At 45.0% G+C, this 22,624-nt stretch overlaps 1 protein-coding gene across 1 annotated transcript in view; it reads left to right on the top strand.

Annotated features, from left to right (window-relative positions):
* SLC15A5 (solute carrier family 15 member 5) overlaps window positions 1-22,624 on the top strand; it is a 435,391-nt gene that overhangs the window by 399,083 nt on the left and 13,684 nt on the right. Inside the window, exon 7 of the mRNA XM_069628381.1 lies at window positions 16,900-17,031. Within this exon, the coding sequence (XP_069484482.1) occupies window positions 16,900-17,031 (132 nt within the window). The remainder of the gene's footprint in view (window positions 1-16,899; window positions 17,032-22,624) is intronic.

The raw sequence follows: 22,624 nt of genomic DNA, 5'->3' as shown, positions 1-22,624 counted from the left end.
ATTGTGTTTCAGTCTCCCATTTAAATTGGACACTTGAAAATATAATTCTCTTAATGTTTTCTCCTCCGAGTTCATTTGGGACCTTTTAATATTAGGCTCTTGACTCTAGATTTTGCGGAATCTCCCATTCAAAGACACAATCTGGGCGGGACGTTCTAACCACACTGAATTTGCTCGCTCTATGCCCTCCCACTTCATTGTAGCGTCGCCTTGGCATCCCGCCGTGTTCTGCCAGGTCTCCTTCACCCTTGCAGGACATTTGGTCCTGGTCATCTGCGATGTATTATCAGCCTTTAGGGACTCAGTTCCAATTTTGTCCAGCAGGAGACCTGCCAGAAACAGTATAAGAGAGGAGCAGGAAGAGTGGTGAAGGGGGAGGTGCGGGGTACCAAATTGAACAGTCAGATTCACTGAGCGCAGCAGAACGGGGCAGGATGCAAAGGCGATGCTACAATAAAGCCTTTACCACTTCCTTGGTGCTCTATAACTCCCATATGTGTGTGCGCACATAGCTAGTGACAATTTGGGCAAATATTTGATTGCCTTGAAACTGCCTATATATACACCTGTTCTGTGTATGGGAGGCCTAGCTACCACTGGTGCTAGTGATGTGTTAAAGAGGGGAAGTCGAACTATGCCCCCCGTCCCGGAAGACACCCCAACCGAAAGTAGAACCAAAGACAATATGGCCACCAATCGTACGAGCTTGCGCCAACCCCCACTGCACCCACGATGGACCAGTACCATGAGAAATACCCTCTCAGTTGACTCTACAACCCAGGAGCAGTGCGCACATTACCCAGAGTGGATGAAGACGCACAAGACGGAACCAGAGACAGCTATATGGACAGAATCGACTAAAGGGCTAAGAAGCCATGCCTCAAGTCATCAGAGACCACACGACCTAACAATGTCAGACATGAAGCACACATGCCATCCACACATTCGGGACACCCACACACCCAAATACACGAAGAACACATGCGTACAGTCCTATGAGATATAGGACAGTGACATGCACATACTGTCTGCACATTTATTAATTTGCCATTAGCTTATCGCAGCAACGCAGAAACCGCCAGAAGTAAGAATATCACGTGTACATGCTTGCAGATGCTTACATGCAAATAACCCCATGGAATGCAGGAGCACTCAAAGGACCTAACAGAGCGATAACGCACTAACCTTTGGATGCTATACAGAAGGCACATACAGGAGAATCCAGACTATGGCTTAGGAAATCATAGTAGGCCACAACCGTCTCAGAAAACCTGAAGCCACGCTGAGTGCTGTGCAAGCAGAACTACCTAGTGGGGAACAAGGCCACTGCCAAGGTTGCACTGTTGCAAAGTGACATTCTTTACCCTGAACCGAAGTAACACTGGCAGCAGAGAAGCATAATCCTTCTTAAATGCATAATAATTCAGAACTCCAGCGCTCATAAACACAGTCTCTGCACACGTGACCTAGCCAAGCTGACAGTGGGCCAAGAATTGGCAGCTGGGAAGAAGCAACCATCTCATGGACCAGACAATGGTCGCAACAAAGTTGTTACACTCAAGCTACAGTTATGCACTGGGAAAGGAGCACTCTCATAGCAAAAATGGTCTGCACACGGTTACATCGCAGACACATAGTTGCGCATAGCACCGTGAACAGGTGCAGTCCGAGCTGGGAATTGGTTTTGTCCCAGGCATAGGACTCACAGCTCAGCCAATCACAGTTTATGGCCCTGGGGGTGGGTAGCTGGGGCCCCCAACCAATTATTAGGTCCAAATAATGGGTTGATTTGCAGTTAGGTCAGTAAACTCACTGGCAGAATCTCTATTATGTCACAGTAAATCACAGTGTTGGATGGTGAGATTTAAAGCGTCAGTTATAAAGCTAATTTTTCTCATTAGGTGTGTGGTACTAGAAGCATCATTCCTCTTATTCAGTCTAGTATAGTTAGTAACAAGGCATGGACATCTTAGGGCATTGTAAAGGTTCTGCATTATTGCTCACTTCCTGGACCGTCAGCATTCTCTGCTCTACGGCAGCAGTAAGCAAAAGATCCCACTGTGGGGCTTTTGCTTGATTACTGCTGCAAGAGCAGAGGTAACAGAAACAAAATAGGCTGGTTCATTTGATGAAATGGATGCGTCCTAGTGCTTAAAAATTCAGATTTTGAGGCTCATTTGTCGAATAATTTACATAGAAACGTTTTGTAAAAAATGTTTTAATACATATTTTTTATTATTGTTATTCTTTTAAAAGCATACTATTTTTGAGCAAACCCCCTTTAATGTAAAAACCTTGCTCATTGGTTCAAATGGTGCTTTTACTGTTTTATCCAACGAACATTGCCAATTGCCATGCCAACCAGATATTCTGGTTTTAAATTCTCCTTTGCCCTCTACCAAAATGCACCAAAACCAACAATATCATTTTTAGAAACTCTAATGGGAGATAAGGAAATCCAAGGCAGGCTTGGGCACAGCTACAATTGGCTCTGCCATCTTAATTCTACCCTTTTTTATTTTTTGTTTGTTTTTATTTTGCAGCATGGATCACAAATAATAGCAATAATATCAGCTTCTGCTCAAAACTCAATACATTAATTTACATAGCAGCATTCAGATGACTTCTTATGTAGCATATTTCATTCATACATTGTAGCTTATATAGTTCATCATCACAACCAGATGTATCTAACGTTCTTACATTGTCCCTTACAGTAGATATGAAAATATGCTGTTTGTAACATTCTTCAAATATTTCGTTAAAGATCTATGTGTTTCCCCCGTAGGCAGATTTTGACGAAAAATCCATTTGCCTGTTCCGACTCCGGCACTGTGTGCAGAAAGAAACATACTATGCCTGCTCTCCCCTTTGCCCTTTCTCTCAGGGGGGGGTACATCCCAGCAGCTCTGAGGCTCGACAACCCCTCCCCCACCCAACTTCATTCTCTCATGCCGGGGAGACACAACTAACCCCAGATCTTTTGCTGGGCCCACTCAATCATACCCTTTCCCCCTTCCCTCCCACTGCCTTACCCACATCCCCGACCTCACACTCCACTGTGCCCGCTCCTTACCGCATCAGCCCGCTGTCTCTTTCCACCACTGCCTCTTCCAGGTCTTCGACCCATGCACAAATTCATACCTGCGATATTCCTGGCACGCCGCCATTCGGTTAAGGCAACATATCAGGAATATTCGTTCGGCAAAACTGGGCAGTTCATTCATCATGCCATTCATTCATTCAAATGTGGCGGGATCTCATCTTTCAATTTATGGATGACCTGAAATCTATCAATAATAACACCCTTAATTATCTCCCCCACTCATCAGAGTTTAGCCAAAAACAGCAATGAACACGTTAGACCTATGTATTGTGCTTTTAGGGCAACTCGAGGCGTCCACTAATCCACCAGTTACTACACAAGAAACATTTGGACCAGGCCTGTTGACATATCTCCACACTGCAGTCATTTGGAATTACTGTTTCTTTAGCACCTTTTCATGTTCCGGGGTATATAGTAATACAAACATTAATTTATAAAGATGAAGTGATCCGTGCTGCTCTGCTGCTCTCGAGCTAGGTCCACACTCTAAACAATAAAATTAAATAAATATTGTGTTGTAATAAAAGCTTTCAGACTTAATATCAGGCTACCCTCATGCAACTATCCATGTCAACGATAAATTAAAGACATGCCTGTACTAGTTTGAGTTAACTCCTCTCCCCATCTTTTTTCTCCCAAATATTAATGATAAATTGTCAAAGGAAGAAGTGTCTGCTGGGTTTAGTATGAGATCTTCTCAAACTTGTAAGTACTTATAAAGGTGGGCTTCAGAGAATGTAATACATGTAATAGCTTCAAAGAGAATAACACATTTACTTCAAAGAGTGAAAAACGTGGCTGGTGCCACTCTCGAACATTTAGTGCATTGTTTTAGAATATATGTGGCAGTCTACTATTGTACCGCAACTGCACAAGCACAAGGAACCGCACCCTCTCCACCAACCATCCCATTCTTGACCTGCTCTTCCTTTTACTTTGGAGGCCTTCGAGACAGACCTTTACAGATGGTTGGAATCCACAATCTAAGTATCTCCTCGTACCCACCACCAATAAAGGAAAATATGAATACACATGGTATATTTGTCAATCAATCCAAGAGAGCATCTGATAAAATTGGTGTGAGCTGCTAAATTTCATCTACAACTGGGGGGGGTAAAAAAAACACATTAAGCTATTGCCTTTGGAGGTGCCTAAGACTCTTCTGGATCTTGTTTGTTTCCTTAAAAAATATAAAATGACTAGCAGTACTCAGCGTACCACATGACACTCTAGCAGTATCTTTCTCGATCTCTCTCTCGCTCATGGGCTCTCTTCCCCCTCTCTTGCTTTCTCTCTGCAGGTCTCTCTCTCTCTCTCGCCCTCCTATTTCTATATCTCTTTCTCCTTCAATGTGAGTGGGAGTCATGCAGTCATGTGTGTGTTTGCTAGAGCTACCCCAGCCTTTGCTGACAGTTGCACAAGCAAACATAAAAACAGATATCCTGGGGGGTTGTATTTTTTTATAAAATCATCTATTAAAAATGATGTTATTGAATTGTACTAACAATATAAATTACCTTCTACAATCTGCAATGTTTATTTCTAAAGATCACTTATCACTTGCAATTTATGTTGTAGTCATAATGAGAATGTTACAGTGGTATTACTAAGCAAAGTGCATTACCAAAAGTAACATATTTCTTGCTAGAAAGCTGCCTGGCTTGCAGTCAGAAAAACAGAAAACAATGTTCTACTTCAAATGTATCTATGCCTTTCTGAAGACTTTCCCTACGTATATAGAATTTAAAGGTAAGTAAAAGTGAGAAAAAAGTTGTAGAAAGAAAATAAATGTGCACAAAAAGAAGAAAAAAAGCGGTGAAGGGTATCGTAGGGGCGAAAGGGGTGTAACTCCTCCACTAAGTAAAGAGGAAAAAAGTTGTGAAAAAAAGAAACGTCGAATGTTTGGCTCATTTTTCGGTGAGTTGCAAAAATGTGTAATTTGCACTTCTGAGCGACAACCAGGTTATCATATCAAGAATGTCAGTTCAGTAGACTAGCATTGTACCTTTTAGCAATACCCAATGGGAAAGAGAAGGGACAAACAGCACTATTGAGGGTTTCTGACAACTTTGCTTAAAATGAAAGAGCATTTTGGTATGCACAGATATTTGTATTCGACAAATATATCTGTGATATGAGTTGTACCCCTGAACCACTAAGTACATAATGCCCACTGGGCTTGGTGCTCATTTAATTTTTTTTGCAGCGCAGTTTGCAACATTAAAGCATTTATACTGATTCGATACCCCAAATATTTGGATATGGGGTAAAATGGCTGCAGCATTAGTTACTCTATATGGGGTCTATACGGGTTCCATGGCAGTCCGACCCTGAATAAATTCTAGCTTGGCCTCAGAATAGAAGAGCGCAGTGATAGTGTTCGATAAATGATGACATTAAAGCTAGTAGAATTAAATTATAATCTCAATTTTCTCTTTAGTCAGAATGTGAGGGCTTGAAACAAGAACAGAAATGTATGAAGAATGACCAAAACCTATATGAAAATTTGAAAAGTGTTGGGATAATGTCACTGGAGTCCAAGTAGTAGACAGCAATATCGTTTGCACATATTGCTAGCCTAACTGCAATCCCTGATCTTCTCCACTAAGGAAAAGTATTACCATTGCCATTGACTATTTGATAAAAGATTCTATTTTCAGAGAAAACGGCAAGGGTGGCTTTAGACAGCCCTGCCTTCTATCCCAGAAAATTCTCTGAACTATATTCCCTCAACTATCACAGAGGAGAGACCAAGAGAGTAGGATTCCAGAATAAATCCAACACTATAGATAGGAATTCCCATACTATCTGTTGCTTGCCGAAAACGCTTTTACCTCACCCCCTGATGAATTCTTTCTTGCCATCAACAAAAAGGTAAAGGTGATGGTCATTTCTACTAGTGCAATGACGCTCACCAAGGTGAATGCCAACATGGTGTGCTCCATCGTAAATCACTCGGGAACTAATTGGTGCTCTTCTCTGCACACTAGTGCTCCATCATGCTTTGGCAAACATCTTATGATCTGCATTAAGGTGTGAGATTGGACAGTCAGATTGAACAAGCATATCATCCTTCCCTTTTTGAAGAACAGTAACTATACTAGCATCCACCATGAATTAGGAGCTAGCTTACCTTTCCCAACGTCGTCAACAATCTATAGAAATATCGTCAGTAGGAATCTGTTAAATGTCTTGTATATTTTTAGCAGGACCCTATCTTCCCCAACAGCTTTGCCAATTGGAAGTTCTGCAATTACCTCCTAATCACCCTCTCAGCTAACAAAGCCACTAAAAGCTCTGATTGACCATCGTGGAGGCCTGGGAGCCTCTACCCTGGACCCTTGTGGAGGCCTGAGAGCCCCTACCCTGGACCCTGTGGAGGCCTGAGAGCCTCTACCCTGGAACCTTGTGGAGGCCTGAGAGCCTCTACCCTGGAACCTTGTGGAGGCCTGGTAGCCTTTTACATGGACCCCTGTGGAGGCCTGAGAGCCTCTACCCTGGACCCTTGTGGAGGCCCCAGAGCTTCTACCCTGGACCCCTGTGGAGGCCTGGTAGCCTCTACCCTGGACCCTTGTGGAGGCCTGAGAGCCCCTACCCTGGACCTTGTGGAGGCCTGAGAGCCTCTACCCTGGACCCTTGTGGTGGCCTGAGAGCCTCTACCCTGGAACCTTGTGGAGGCCTGAGAGCCCCTACCCTGGACCCTGTGGAGGCCAGAGAGCCTCTACCCTGGAACCTTGTGGAGGCCTGAGAGCCTCTACCCTGGAACCTTGTGGAGGCCTGAGAGCCTCTACCCTGGAACCTTGTGGAGGCCTGGTAGCCTCTTACATGGACCCGTCTGGAGGCATGAGAGCCTCTACCCTGGACCCTTGTGGAGGCCTGGGAGCCTCTACCCTGGACCCTTGTGGAGGCCTGAGAGCCCCTACCCTGGACCTTGTGGAGGCCTCAGAGCCTCTACCCTGGACCCTTGTTGTGGCCTGAGAGCCTCTACCCTGGAACCTTGTGGAGGCCTGGTAGCCTCTACCCTGGACCCTTGTGGAGGCCTGAGAGCCTCTACCTTGGACCCTTGTGGTGGCCTGAGAGCCTCTACCCTTGTCCCTTGTGGAGGCCTCAGAGCTTCTATCCTGGACCCCTGTGGAGGCCTGAGACCCTCTACCCTGGACCCTTGTGGAGGCCTGAGAGCCCCTACCCTGGACCTTGTGGAGGCCTGAGAGCCTCTACCCTGGACGCTTGTGGTGGCCTGAGAGCCTGTTTCCTGGACCCCTGTGGAGGCCTGAGAGCCTCTACCCTGGACCCTTGTGGAGGCCTGAGAGCCCTTACCCTGGACCTTGTGGAGGCCTGAGAGCCTCTACCCCGGACCCTTGTGGAGGCCTGAGTGCCCTTACCCTGGACGTTGTGGAGGCCTGAGAGCCTCTACCCTGGAACCTTGTGGAGGCCTCAAAGCTTCTACCCTGGACCCCTGTGGAGGCCTGGGAACCTCTACCCTGGACCCTTGTGGCGGCCTGAGAGCCCCTACCCTGGACCTTGTGGAGGCCTGAGAGTCTCTACCCTGGAACCTTGTGGAGGCCTGAGAGCCTCTACCCTGGACCCCTGTGGAGGCCTGGGGGCCTATACCCTGCATGTAAAATAGTGCATAGTTCTAGTGATAACTAGTACATATGTTTAGAATGGTCTCTATATTCTTAGTAATTCATCCATCTGTCTGCTCAATTGCCAAGACGTAGCTCTTGTTGTCTTTCTTTTACCGGTCATGAAAGCACGCACTTTGCCTATTCCCCTCTTCCTCAGACTGTACATCCTTTTACGAGAACAGTTGAATAGTTGCATTATGATTCATTATTGCCCCGATTTAAGCCCCAATGGTGACTCCCAAACTTTCAGCTCTTAATGGATCTATACATTACATTTACCACGTATACTGTCTACTTTATCTTTTGATATAAAGCACTAAAACGTGTTCAAGTTTATCTGGTAACTAGAAAGCTGCCATTGCCTTTATAGTACTACAGATTAGAAATCGAAACTGAAGTAGGTCACCAAAATCATTATGGATGTGAAAGTATCATGTCCCTATTGCCCTAACTTAACCTTTTTTGATTAATTATCTGTTGTGTTATGAAAATGCTCTGTTAGACTGTTAAAAGATGGCAGTCTCATGTGACGCATGTTAGTGCTGTATTACTGAGGTCTACTGGTTCATGAAAGTATTATTGAAAATGACAGGATGAGTTTATTAACACTTTCACCCCAACAGGAGGGTGCCCATTTCTCTTTGCTATGTCCTATTTGATTTCTCCTCAAGATTGCACATCTTGAAATCCTCCTGGTTAGGCCACCCCTCGTAATTGGATTCTTCTTAGTAGCATTATTAACGTATTTTGCTGGCTTGAGACAGATATCTGGCTTTTGATGGCCTGTTATCGAGAAACAGAAGCATCATTGCTGACCTCAAGGTATGTGTGGTGTTGCTCTGCAGCACAGCAAAAACAAAGAGGTGATGGCTGCAAGGTTTAGACTTAATCATAACCACTGGCAATGCTCTGGGCAACCCTCCAGACCACCGTTCTTCGCCTGCCAAGCCATTACAGAAGGGAAAGACCATATGCAAATCAGGCTTGGCCCCACCCCAAAAGGGGCAGTCCAGCCCGAACTGCTAGGCCACATCCCTTCTGCACGAGACCATATGCATCCCCAATGTTTCGCCCTTGTTGGGGCTCATCAGTGAGGAGTAGCCTGGGTCTCTAGGCCCAGCAGGCACGGGACCCACGTCTGGGCATACCCGTCCCACTCGGGGTGACATAGCAAAAACAAAGAGGTGATGGCTGCAAGGTTTAGACTTAATCATAACCACTGGCAATGCTCTGGGCAACCCTCCAGACCACCGTTCTTCGCCTGCCAAGCCATTACAGAAGGGAAAGACCATATGCAAATCAGGCTTGGCCCCACCCCAAAAGGGGCAGTCCAGCCCGAACTGCTAGGCCACATCCCTTCTGCACGAGACCATATGCATCCCCAATGTTTCGCCCTTGTTGGGGCTCATCAGTGAGGAGTAGCCTGGGTCTCTAGGCCCAGCAGGCACGGGACCCACGTCTGGGCATACCCGTCCCACTCGGGGTGACATAGCAAAAACAAAGAGGTGATGGCTGCAAGGTTTAGACTTAATCATAACCACTGGCAATGCTCTGGGCAACCCTCCAGACCACCGTTCTTCGCCTGCCAAGCCATTACAGAAGGGAAAGACCATATGCAAATCAGGCTTGGCCCCACCCCAAAAGGGGCAGTCCAGCCCGAACTGCTAGGCCACATCCCTTCTGCACGAGACCATATGCATCCCCAATGTTTCGCCCTTGTTGGGGCTCATCAGTGAGGAGTAGCCTGGGTCTGTAGGCCCAGCAGGCACGGGACCCACGTCTGGGCATACCCGTCCCACTCGGGGTGACATAGCAAAAACAAAGAGGTGATGGCTGCAAGGTTTAGACTTAATCATAACCACTGGCAATTGGGGATGCTTGTGGTCTCGTGCAGAGGGGATGTGGCCTAGCAGTTCGGGCTGGACTGCCCCTTTTGGGGTGGGGCCAAGCCTGATTTGCATATGGTCTTTCCCTTCTGTAATGGCTTGGCAGGCGAAGAACGGTGGTCTGGAGGGTTGCCCAGAGCGTTGCCAGTGGTTAAGATTAATTCTAAACCTTCCAGCCATCACCTCTTTGTTTTTGCTATGTTGCTCTGCAGCACACCAGAACTCAGCTCCTCCCAGTGAGTTAGTACTTTGGACACAGCAACATACGGTGATCATTGGTTTCCTTCCAGCAGAACCCCCTCTTCAATCTATTCGTCCTTACTAGGGGATCTTTTTGACAGTGGTAGGCAGTATGCAGCCCTCCAGATGTTTTGGGCTAAAACTCCCAACAGCACTAGCCAAGAATGTCAGCAGTGAGGAATCATGGGAGATGTAGGACAGCACATCTGGGGAGATGCAGGTTGCCCGTTTCTGCCTTAGACGGACAGCGTTTCCACTGGCCTTTGCAAAAATTGCTCTTTTGTCTGGATATGACATCTTGGACAGTTGAGAGGATATGAGAATAAGGTCAAGGGTGTTTCCGTTTGTGCGGGTGGGCAGAGAGTGGATGAAAGAGAGTGAGTGGTGAAGGAGAAGAGAGTTAAAGTCAGTGGATAGAGCAGCAGAGAGAAAGGTTAGGTTAAAGTCACCGGTGACAATGAGGTGATATTCGGAAGGGAGAGGGTTGATAAGTTGGGAGAGGTGAATGAAGAATTTACCGATAGCATCAGCTGGCCTATAGAGAGAGATAATGTGAATGCCACCGGGTCCTATATGTACATTTCTATAATGCCATGATTGTGGAGATAGTAATGAGGGAGGATTGGCGTTATATAGGCAAGTAGGATACATAGGAAGTTTGGAGTGGAAACCAGTCCTACACCACCACCTCTTCCAGTAAGGCATGGGAGAAGGTGTAGGCAGGGTCGTGAAGGGCAGCAAGGGTAGCAGAGTCTGAGGGAGATATCCAAGTTTCACTAAGGGTAATGAGGTTGAGAGAAGGTGAATGAGAAAGAAAGAAGACAGAGGTAAAAGAAGGTTTATTACAGACAGATAAGCATTTCAAAGAGCAATAGAAAGAGAGAGAGATGTGGAAGCATAGCGACATAGAGTCTGAGAAGTAGAGAGGCATGGCTGTATATACGAGGCGAGGAAGTGTAGTGGGAGTTAGGGCTGGAGTCCGTTTTGTGAATAGCAAGAGTAGTGATGCGAGAAGAGAGGTGGCGATGAGGAACAGAGATGATAGAGATAGAGAGTAGTAATGGTTCTGAGTGGAGGACAGTGAGGTGAGAAGTGGAGAGAGCAGTGCACGGTGGGGGTGAGGAGTAGCCATAATGACTATTAATTAACACGTAGCAGGAGTCACCTGGGGCTCAGATGTCCCAGTAACTTGACGAAATATAGGAGCATCGAATGGTAGGAGGAGGAAGGCGGGGACGCCAGGTGAAATAACGGAGCAGGGCAGTCCTGGGGTGGCTGTCTTGCCTCTTGCCTCGTAACACCTTCATTATTTTAATAGGTTTGGAAGACTTTTGGTGAAAAGAAGCTCTTGTGACCCAGCTTTGTTTGGTGAGGTTTTGAATTATTTCCCTTATTTTGACATTTTGGTCCATCCACGTGTGCTCATGCCAGGCCTTGCCGAGTTAATTGTCATGCAAGCCGCTGTTTGGCTAGCTGCATATCTTTGGGATGCTACCCCGGCTGTTTCCATTTTGGATTGTGTATCACTACCAAAAGTTAGGATGACCATTGGCAAGTGGGGAGCGGGGTAATACTTTCCGAATGTTTGTTTGAACTGGCCTATACTATACCTGTCTGTAGCTCTTCACCGTTTATCTGCTCTGGATGTGTGCATGCTCCACGTTGTTTGGTTATTTCCCCACCCACTGACTCCCCATGGACAAGCTAATCCCTGTGGCCATTCCCAATTACTTCCCGCCCTTCCCCATCCAAAACACATCCAACTGGGATCTGTATGAGCAAGCTGTATCATACAGTAACATCAAGCTTGGTGCTACATGTGACCTGGTAGCTTTTATTTCAAAGGAGTCTTCTGAAAGGTAATGGCTTAAATGCAGCCACTTGATCTATAAGCAATATGTGGGTCCCCCCAACTGTTTCTTGCACTAAAGTCCTGTTAAAAAGCAGCCTTGGTAAAGCCAACAATTGTGGTGTGTCAATAGGTATTAGATAGGCATTTGCCATCATATACCCAGAACCTTAGATTATTTTCCCGATATTGCCATGTTATGGGTGGGCAGGTAGTACCATTATGCCATTGCATGTCAAATGCCTATCTTATTACTACACAACAGCAAAACCTGTTGGCATTGCCATTGCTTGTTCAGTTGTATTATATGCTATAGGCAGGTTCTGGTTCCCCTAGTCTCTTCGCTTCTTGACTTAACGATATCAGGAGTGTAGCTTTCACCTGGCTTCTTGGCTTGAAAATCTCTGAGTGTAAATGATAAATTCACTTCCTGACGTCGCCTATCAGTACATATTTCTCCCCCTTGCTTTAGGCTAGCGATGAATTTGATATTATCACCCTCTAGCAGTGAGTTAGCCTTCTTTGCTGATGATGAAGTTACCCTTTTACACTGTCCTACCAGCAAGTATTTCTTCCTCTTGCTTTGGGTTGTTTTAGGTTGTGTTTTTTCAGCTCCTGGGCCAAGCTCTTCTCAGCCCTGTCCTAGTGTTTGTTCTACCCAGGTGCTGGGATGGAGCTGCAGCAGGTTCTCGGTTTGCTCCTTCCTTTCTATGGCCCACAGCAGTATTTTTACCTTCTCCCTATCTTCTCCGAGTCGGGCATCTCCAGTTTCTGAGATATAGCACTCTGCATCTTTGTGGCTGTCCTCCTAGGTCCAGTCCCTGCCAATGTCTGACTTAGAGCCCTCAGCAAGCTTACAGTTCTATCTTTCAGGGTTCCTTCTCTGGAGGCTCCCAAGACTGATCCCCATCTCCTGCTCCCCTTTTCCTCTTCTTCCACCTTCGGTGAACTGTGGCACCACTTATCTGAACCTGTATCCTTTTATTGTGAGTTTCATTGGATTCATTATCCAATCCTTCCTATGGTGGATTATTTCTGCTTCCGGTTCGAACCCACGACTTAGATTGGTTGTACGGAATTTCCAATTGGGCTTCCAGAGATGTATCTGGTCATCTAATCAATATTCACCCATGTTTCTGATTCTCTTATTCCTGTTTAGAAAATTAGGTAATTAGGCACTTCACAGTTGCAACGGAAGGCTCAAAAGGTTGTACTGTTATTATGGAATTAGGCAGAAGCATACCTTTCTGCCCACAGCTCTGCCACAGCTGTGCAGGTCTCTCCTTGGACAATGGTGAAGACTGGGCACAGGGTAGGTGGGTGCCGGGTAAGTTTGTCCCAACATGGAAATAAGCAGAAGAGCAGTCCTGGTGTGCAGTCCTTTGCGTGGAGAGTAGTGGTTCCACAAAGGCTTGATGAAAAGCTCCCTCTTCTGTGCCCTCAAGAGGGTGAATTCTCCCTTAATAAAGGCTGTTAGATTGAATTTCTGATGGGTTCTCAACCAGCCTATCCAAATCATTGGCACTATGAGTATCCTCATAGGATATGAAAATTTTCCCCACAATATGACATGAGGGCGTTGGGGTGAACATGGCACTTGGCCTCAAGGTAATAGGACTATGGGTATATGAACTGAAGTGGTGGAGTTCCAGAAGGTGTCTCTCTGGATTATGTGGCGGGCCTAGGGGTATTACCACATGGATTTCTGACATCACCATGGTCTGACTGTAGGAATCAGGATGATAGCTGACACAATGGTGGCCCTCTGGGAATCCCTGTATGCCTGCAACAGGTTGCACTTTGCAGAGGCCAACCCCGGTCCCTAGAGCCCCTCAAGTTGCAAAGGTCCAGGCCACCCCCGGTCCCTAGAGCCCCTCAAGTTGCAAAGGTCCAATCAGAGCATGTGATTTCGTCACTGCACATGTATCCTTTGTTTGATAGGTCTCACAATACATTTTTTCCTGTGAGTTAAAGAGATGTGCTAGCGTATAACTTCACTTGCCTTAAGGGACAAAACTGTTGCAATATGCTGAACAGTAATTAGAATGTTTACCTCAAGATTTTCGATGGAGTTAACAACCTCCAACCCTAACTCACACTTCCTCTTCTCACATCTACACACAGTCCCTCTCTATTTTGCAGACTCAACACCAGTATACTTCTCCATCAACTCTCTTTTATATTGCTGTTTGGAATGTACAAACTGTAATCAGACTTCCTTTCCCTCTGACTTCCTTCTTTCCTATCCTCCCTCTCTTAACCTCTTTACTCTTACAGAAACCTAGATGTATCCCTCAGACTCTGCAACCCTTGCTTCCCTCCATGACCCTGCCTACATCTTCAACCAACTTCACCCACTCCATCCCCCCCCAATTAGTAGGGGTGCTGGTGTAGGACTGTTAACATCTTCCAGAGTTCCTCTCTCCTCTAACTCCCTATCTCCTGCTATTTCTCCCTCTTTTGAATACACTATCTCCACAATCACTGCTCCTTACGGTATTCATATTATAACTCTCTATCAGACACCTGGTCCCACTGGTCAATTTATTGACCAACTCTCGGAACCAATTGATGCCCTAACTCCACCTCAAAAAGTTCTAACATTCAAAATACTCTGGCAAATTACCTTTAATCCCACACCTATTCACTTTTCTCCACTACCTTTACCCTCCTCTCTTGCGACAGTGTCTTCCTTTACCTCCACTAACACTGAAGTGATTATTGACCTTCTCCTCAGGGCCAACCATTCATGTGCCCCCATCGACTCTCTATCCCCATACATAGTGAAACTCATAGCTCCCAGTATTGATCCATATCTTACTTCCCTCTTTGACTACTCTTTTGTCAGTCCCAATTTTTCCATCAACCTACACGCCGGCTACTGTCATCCCTATCCTGGCCTAGATCCTAACTGTCGTGCCAACTTTTGTCTTTTACCTCATTATTCCAAAATCCTAGAGCATCTAGTTATTAACCGACTCACTGTGTTACTTGACACGCACAAACTCTGGGATCCTCTTCAATCTGGCTTCCAACCTCTGCACTCTACAGAGTCAGCTCTCCTTAATGTCAGCAACTACGTCTCTTCTGTTTGTCATGCTAACCATTCATCAATTCTCATTCTTCTCAACCTCATTGCTGCATTTGATACCATCAACCATTCTTACCTTCTCTCAACACTATCTCTCCAAGGCATCGGACATAAAGCCCTTGCTTGGTTTGCTTCATATCTCATCCCTGGACACTCCCAGGTGTCTTGGAACAGCCGTACCACCCCACTCACTCCCCTTACTGTTGGTGTTCCCCAAGGGTCAGTCCTGGGTCCACTTCGCTGCACTCTCTATCCCTCTGCTCTTGGCACCTTCATCTCCTCTTATGGCTTCTCCAAACAACTGTTTGCTGATGATACTCAGATCTTTGTCTCATTTCCCTCATTATCTGACGAGATATGGTCAAAAATGTACTGTCTCTCCACCATCAAATACTGGATGGCCTCTCACATGCTCCTGCTCAACTCCATTAAGACTGAAGTTCTCTTCTTCCCCTCCAAACAGGCTACCTCTTCCTCTCCCCCACTTCTGTTCCTCTCTCCTGACCATCTTCCCTACTCTGCTTCTGCTTACAGCCATTGTATCATCTGTGACTTATCTCACCACTTCTTGGTTCATCTCCAAATCTGGCACTGAGGCCAAACTGGATCTTCTCAATATCAAAAAATAAGACATGTTCTCCCCTTCAACACTGCTAAACGCCTCATCTTCTTTTTTTAGTACTCTCTCGATCTGACTACTGTGCCAGTATCCTCAATGGCCTTCCCAACTATGCCTTTTCACCTCTCGACAAAGTCGTCAACTTTGCTGTTCATACACTCTTCAACCTTCCCCACTTCACCTCCACCTCCCTAGCCTGTTGTTAATTAGGCTAGTTATCATTGAGACAAAGGGAAAAGAATGAACTCATCCTCATCATCTTCAGAACTATACACAGAGTTGCCCCACCCTACCTATTGACCCGTCTCTTTCCCTATTTTTCCCCTCGCTGCCTATGATCATCCTCGGCTCAACTCCTTAAAACCTTGCATGCCCTTGCGCTCCCTCTCATTTCTGCTCCCTTCCTCTCCTCGCTCCCATATTCAGGAGTGCTCTTCCTTTCCATTTCTGCACTGCACTACTCCCACTCTCTCTCTATTTAAGTCCAACCTCCTAGCTCTCCTCCTTTCTGAAGAACAACTTGCATTGCATTCTAGGCCAACACATCTCCATGTTCTCCTCTCCCCTGACCTCGCCACAACAACCCAACAGCACTTATCCCTCAACCCCATCATCCTAAAACCTAGCACTTCCGCCACTATCCTGTTCCTATATCATGCTCTACTGTCCGTGTCCCTGTTTCATGTTTCTACCTCCCCTACGTCATCTGGTCTCATAGTCACATCCTCTCAGTCACAATTAATAACGCTATTCCTCCTCTCTGTAAATAAATGTTTAAAAGGTTTTGTAAGCATTTGTGTGCCAAAAATGCATTGTTTTCTCTGTGTCATTAAATAAAATTAAAAAAGGTAAAGGGCCATTTGTGTGACATATTTCCTACAATGTAGCAGTTGTGATGCTTTTATGGCCCTAAGGGCACCCCTGACACATCTCTACGGCACCCTAGGCAGCCACCTAGGCATGTCTCCTTGTAACATCAGCCCTGCATAGGCTTATGCAGAGTGTTCCTCTACTCAGTACAGTCATGTGCCATCAGTAGATGCATGCCACTGTCAACAGTCGCTTTTGTTGAAACTCCAGAAATACATGCAGGCAAGGAGCATTGATAATGCAGACTTAAGATACTAGGAATAAAGGAGTACTGCAGATGCATTATGTTTTTAATGTTGGATTCATTCAATCCCTATGGGTCTGTGTGAAGCTGCAAGAGTCCATTGCAAACCAGCATGGTTCCTCTATGTAACTGTTAGAGGCTATTTGGAATTTTATCAGAAAGGAACAGGACAACAATATATAAAGAAGACAATAGACTCTAAGTTTGTAGGGTATTCCGTGCATGCCAGTATACGTCCCCAAAACATACATTGGTCAAAACTGTATACCACTTGTCTTTGCATTGACTGATATTTACTACTTATACTGTAATTATGCCAAAAAGAGACTATGTATAAACGTTGCCATGTTTCTGTCCTTTTTTTAGGTGCCCTCACAACATTCCGGCTGGTGCCTGGCAGAATACGAGGAATTGCAATGCATTTTCTGACTCTCTTTAATGGGGTTGGCTGTTTCCTTGGAGCATTTATCATTCAGATATCCTATGAGGCATCGAAAGGTAAGAGGATTGCCAGGGTATTTCTTTTGATTTCAGGCAATGGTTTATGGTTGCTAACTGTTGATCAGATCAGTGAATTCATTTTAAGTGGTCAATCAAGGCACAGATTTCCTAACAAGACTAAAAGGGCTTTCATGTCACAATTTTCAAAATGGCAACTTTGGGGTTCAATATGAATATGGTGGTAATGATAATTACAGATGATATTTCACATAGCGCTTGTTTTTAGCGCCACACTTATCATGATCATTGAAACATTTACCTCGTCAACCATTTTTGAATGACATCCTTTTCTGCATCACTCTACTGTCCCTGTGGCAGTAAAGACTAAATATGCATTTTCTACTGAGACTAATCACATGTTTTATGGTAATTATTGCATGAGGTAGAAATAGCAGACATGCCTCCATAATCCCTTTAACTGGGAGGATAGCTAAGGGGCAACTCCCTCGCTGGGAACGGTCTGATATTGCGCAATATGAGGTTGAGCTCCCTGTCAAGCTCTTAGAAGCTGGAGCCATTTAGATAAAAAAGGATTGAGGAGAAAGAATTAGTTTGTCTCTCATTTTGCTGCCATCTGTACTGTCCCGCACAATTTAAAGGTATCTGATATTGGTTTCCATGTCTTCTATGGTTAGGTTTTGTTGGTAATTGTTTTAATGGTCAAGACGATTGCTATGGTATATTGATGTTATGTAATGGCAACCTGAATAAAGAAATGCTTAAAAAAATAAACTTCAATCAGCCCCATTGTAGGCTGGATGGACACACACGCCATAAAATAACATGTTTATTTTCAGGATTATCATAAGCCTATAAAGAGGAAAAGATCTGATCTCATTTGGACCCCAGAGTGCAGTTTGTTCTTGCAAGGAACATAATTCAGGAACAGTTAATATTCAACTATTTAAAAGCAGCACTTGAATCCTGGATATCTTTTTGGAATTTCTATTCCAAACTGTGGTCAGGAACAGCATGACTGATAAATAGTCAATGCTGGTCACGGTATCTGTCAATTGATATGATATGATAGGTTATTTATAATGCGCTTAATACCGAGAGGTTTCTAAGCGCAGATCCGAACCTGTGTTGATCTGTGTTTTCTTGCTTCCGAGGCGAGCATGTTGCTGCTGAGCTATCCTCCCGAGACAATTGTATATAGAGCTCTAGATATCATCTGACCCAGAGCATTGTTTCCAGTGAGAATGCGTTTTGCAAGCATTAGCAATATTCACTGAAAACGTTCACTTGGGTATTGCCACAGTCTCCCCTATGATTCAATTGCATGTTTTTTTGGGCCTTTAAATACAATATACACAGTGTCAAGAGGGTCAAAAGTTCTTTGAAAACTAGTGAAATAATTCCTGAAACCCAAAGCATAAGTACATTCTATTTCGAACAGCTTCAGCTACCTTAGTCATCATCGTCATCAATCAACTTTATTCGGCTGTAAGGCCATCAAAGTACATCATAACAAATAACGCATAACACATGGGTGATTACAGTAACACCAGTTATAATACAACCTTTCCAAAAAGAAAAATGACAATGACTAGATCCCTGGGGCCTATCCTAATATCAGTAACCCTTGACTCAGTTAGGTCCTGATCAATTGGCCAAATGTGCAAGCTCTCCTCTTCCGTTAGTAAATCCCCAGGACATTTCCACAATGGAATTGAATTGGCTCCAGAAAGCAATGGGTTTTGTGGGCTGTATTTCGGGGGATAAACATTAACATAGTGGGAATATGGGCTGATTTCGATTGTGTGCATGGTAATGGACGGCGTCTCCTGGCAATACCCAGAATGCCTTCTGCCACTCTTAATTCCCTCAAGTCGATGGATATGAAGTCAAAGGCGGACCCTCCATCATAATCTAATCTTGTCCAGTTTATAATGTAATCTCTGATTATGGATGTGCAGCTACATACCACTTGAAACCAGTACGTGCACTGGTTAATGAGCGATTTCCTGGATTCCGGGTGGTCAATGGTCATTTTAGGTACTCTATGCAAGAATACCTGCCCCCGCCCCTTCAGAGACCAATTCATGTTTCCATGTCTCACATCTTGTCCTTGCTGGGGGCTAAAAACCTCTTGACTGATGCCATCGGGGGCTAGGTTTGGTCATCCATAACCTGTCCCTCCACCTGGCCTACCGCCCATATCTATCACTCTAGTCCCCTGGTCTATCTGCATTTAGCCTGCTGTGATAATCCTACCATTTTGTTCTGTTGGCTTAGAGTTTAAGCGGAGGTACCTAGATCGGCTACTAACTGGGCTACTAACTGGGCCCCCTTCTCAGACTGTGAATTGATGTAACCAATGTGATCACCGATGGTATTTGGCGATTTTTGGTGGGTCATCACGGTAATGTGGGTTTTTTCTGCAAATAGCTGGTAACCCCCTGTATTAACCTCCATTCTGGGTTTACACTCCATGGTGGGTCCTCCTCTTCTTTGATCTTCAAGGACAAGCAGAAGCAGCTTTTTAAGGCTGCTAGTTCTACTAGGACAATGTTACATTTACATCCTGTTAATCTCTCATCAATTTGGGCGGGGGTGAAAGCGGGGATTGTGGGATTACCAGGAGGGGAAAGGGTACAGGGAAAATGAATACATGGCTGAGTGCCGCTTCCAACACACGTGGCCCACCCCTCATCCCTATGGACTCTTGATGAAATAGGGTGCTGAATTTAGGTGGCATTGATCCTCCCCCTTACAGTCTCTTTGACAGAGGGCTGGGCGCTGCCTTCTGATTGGCATGATCGTCAGGCCGGGTTGAAATTATTAGTGGCAAAGTTTGAAAAAGTGCCATCCGTACAAATCCCTAAAAACTTATTGTCAATTATGTTCTTAGGGGTTATAGATACACGATTTGGGGAAATTAGGTCATGACCCCCTGGACCATCCTTCCCCAGGCGGGTCCACCCTGGGCTGAGTGGGACCACAGGTAGCAGCGCTAGCTGCATGATTTTCTGACCCTGCCCACCCTCTACTTCCTGGGCTGTGGGCTGTCATGCTGCTCCCATTAGAAGATGGATAGTCCACTACATCCACGGCATTACACTCAGTGGCTTTGCTCTTGATAACCTCCAGGTTGTTCCCAAGGAAAATATTAATCTCCTTAATGAGCTTGTAAGCATCCCCCATTAGCTTAATGGGGCAGCACGGTTGTACCTTGGCACTGCCATCTTCGGCGCCCGCAGCACTATATTGCACTGGCATTTTACATTTGACAGTAGTATAGTATTTTCCTCTTTGGATGTGGAAACATCGGACATATTTGTGGGAAGGGAGGGAGAGAGGCAATCTCTGCAATTAAGTTTGTATTTAGCACCACCGCTAGGCTAGACCAGATGAAAACGTTGCAGCAACGAGGCTATTGATTCTTAAAGCAGTTCAAAGCAGCAGCCCCCGCCCTGGTCTTATCTTCATACGGCTACTCACCTTCTCACCTTGACACCTTGTCATAGATTATCGTAGTGCAGGACTGAACGGGCCCCCTTCACCTTGCCCCATGGTGTTTTCTACCTACATGAGCCCACTACTTGTTCGATTCCAGAGGCTCTCCTGCCTTCTCGCTCTCAGATTGTCTTTTGGGAAGGGGGAAAGTGCTCCAGTTCGTGCAGGGATAGCTGGGAAGCTAAATGGCAACATGTAAGTTACTCATGTGCTTGTGAAATACACAATGAACGGGTGCAGCTTCAAAGACAGCTTCCAGGACAACAGGCACCCGGGATAGGCAACAGCAGCAAGTAACAAATGGCCCTGGCAGACGCAGCAGCCCAGCGAAACAGCAAAACATCATGCGCCCAGTCGCCCTACTCTAGTTTGGGATGGGGGTTGTCCTGGACAGATGCTTGGCCAACAGGCCTCTATTCCTTGGGCTGATGACGGCCACTTGACACAGGCCTTTCGTAGGTCAGAATTCCATAGCTCAACTTAGCTGTTTGACTAACCGGGAAGAGGACATAATACTGCAACGCTTTTACCAAGAAATGATTGGATAGCGGTATAGGTATGGCCAGAGTACAATGACAATCCATGTAAAAAAGAGGTACAAGCAAAACCGGAAGCAAAGTTCACATTTGGGGCTAGATATCTACTATAAGACGAATCCAGTGGTGATGTGTATCTGGCAAAGCCTCTTCATGGGGGAAAATCACAGAAAGATTTTCACTATTGCATATATCAAATCAGCTTTTCTGGATGAAAAGCTTATTATATACCCCGTGAACGTTTCTGACACATGTAGTAGTATCTCGTAGGTCCGGAAAAATGTTATGTTATCATGCTTACAGATCTCTGGATTATAGAGTCGCATATCTTTTTTTTCTCTGCCTGCGAAAACTGTTCAAATCTTTGTTCAATATGAAGTCTTTTTCAAAAGATCTATTTGTTGTCACTTGCACCATATATAGAATCACCCAAATGTTCTCAAAAAACATGCAATAACAAAAATGGCGACTGCATACCTCAATAATGTTTTTGGACGCCTAGCATTTTAGCTGATAGGGCCATTTTCAGCTTCCATATATTTTCATTTTTCGACATAGAAATTGTTGTTGCAGCAGCTTTGGGCAATGCATCCTATCAATCCATCTTTCAGCAACTTAAAATATATCTTTGCTGCCACGTACAGTTATTATGAAAATATAAAATCATGGGCGTGGTGGCAAACTGAATCCCTTGAGTCGCTAAATCCTCGGGATTGAGCAACGTTCCCGGTGGCGTCTAGTGGGCACGTTTGAATGAACCTGTCCTGCCCGAGACATCTTTCTTACAGAAATGGGCACAAAATGGTGCTATTGAAGGATCATTCAGAGTTACAATGAATTTAGTGATTCTAAAAGAGTGGAAGGACTCTACACTTTCTACGCTTCCACCCGATTTCATGCATACGTTATGGTGGCTAATACATTTGGTAGCATATTGTTACCTACATGCTGACCAGAATGGATTTCTTCTTTAAAAAGGACATTTCTGTTAAAGTAACTATATGGTGTGTTAAGTTAACTCTGCAACATTGAATTTGGTGGATTCCTCGGGAGTATTGTGAATTTATGTTAACACTTTTCCACTCCACCACCCACCCTGAGGCTGACGCCAAGCACATACCTTTTGAGAATCAATGATGATTTAAGTCCTCTTGAAGAATGCTGGGATTTTTGTTAGAATTATGGTGAGACTATTAATGACAATTTCTACCAATGATTAAGTTTGATATGTAAGCCCATCTCTACTCCTCATAGACATATAACAATGGTCATGTTTAGCATATGGATTTAAGTCAATAAATAGAGAAGACTGTTGGCACTACACCTAATTACCATGAAATATTAGACATTATTTAACATCTTCTTAAAAGTTGAGTAGCGTCTGAGATTGTATAGTCCTTCTCAGAGATTGTGTATCTTGGATGGCCATAGATCATCTCTATTCTGACTGACTTGCAAAATCCGCAGATTACCACTATCCAGTGCCCACGCAAGTAATCGGCAGCCCCAAAATGGGCAGTTAGAAAGTCAGCTACAAAGCCCCTGTGCTAGCCAGGCATTATTCATACAATATGGCAGCCAAGTGTAATCATTTG

Source organism: Ambystoma mexicanum, chromosome 12 (genome assembly GCF_040938575.1).
Source record: "Ambystoma mexicanum isolate Mex_15411 chromosome 12, UKY_AmexF1_1, whole genome shotgun sequence".
NCBI classification, from domain to species: Eukaryota; Metazoa; Chordata; class Amphibia; order Caudata; family Ambystomatidae; genus Ambystoma; species Ambystoma mexicanum.
The sequence above is the reverse complement of the archived record's forward strand: the minus strand, read 5'-3'. Positions and strand labels throughout refer to the sequence as shown.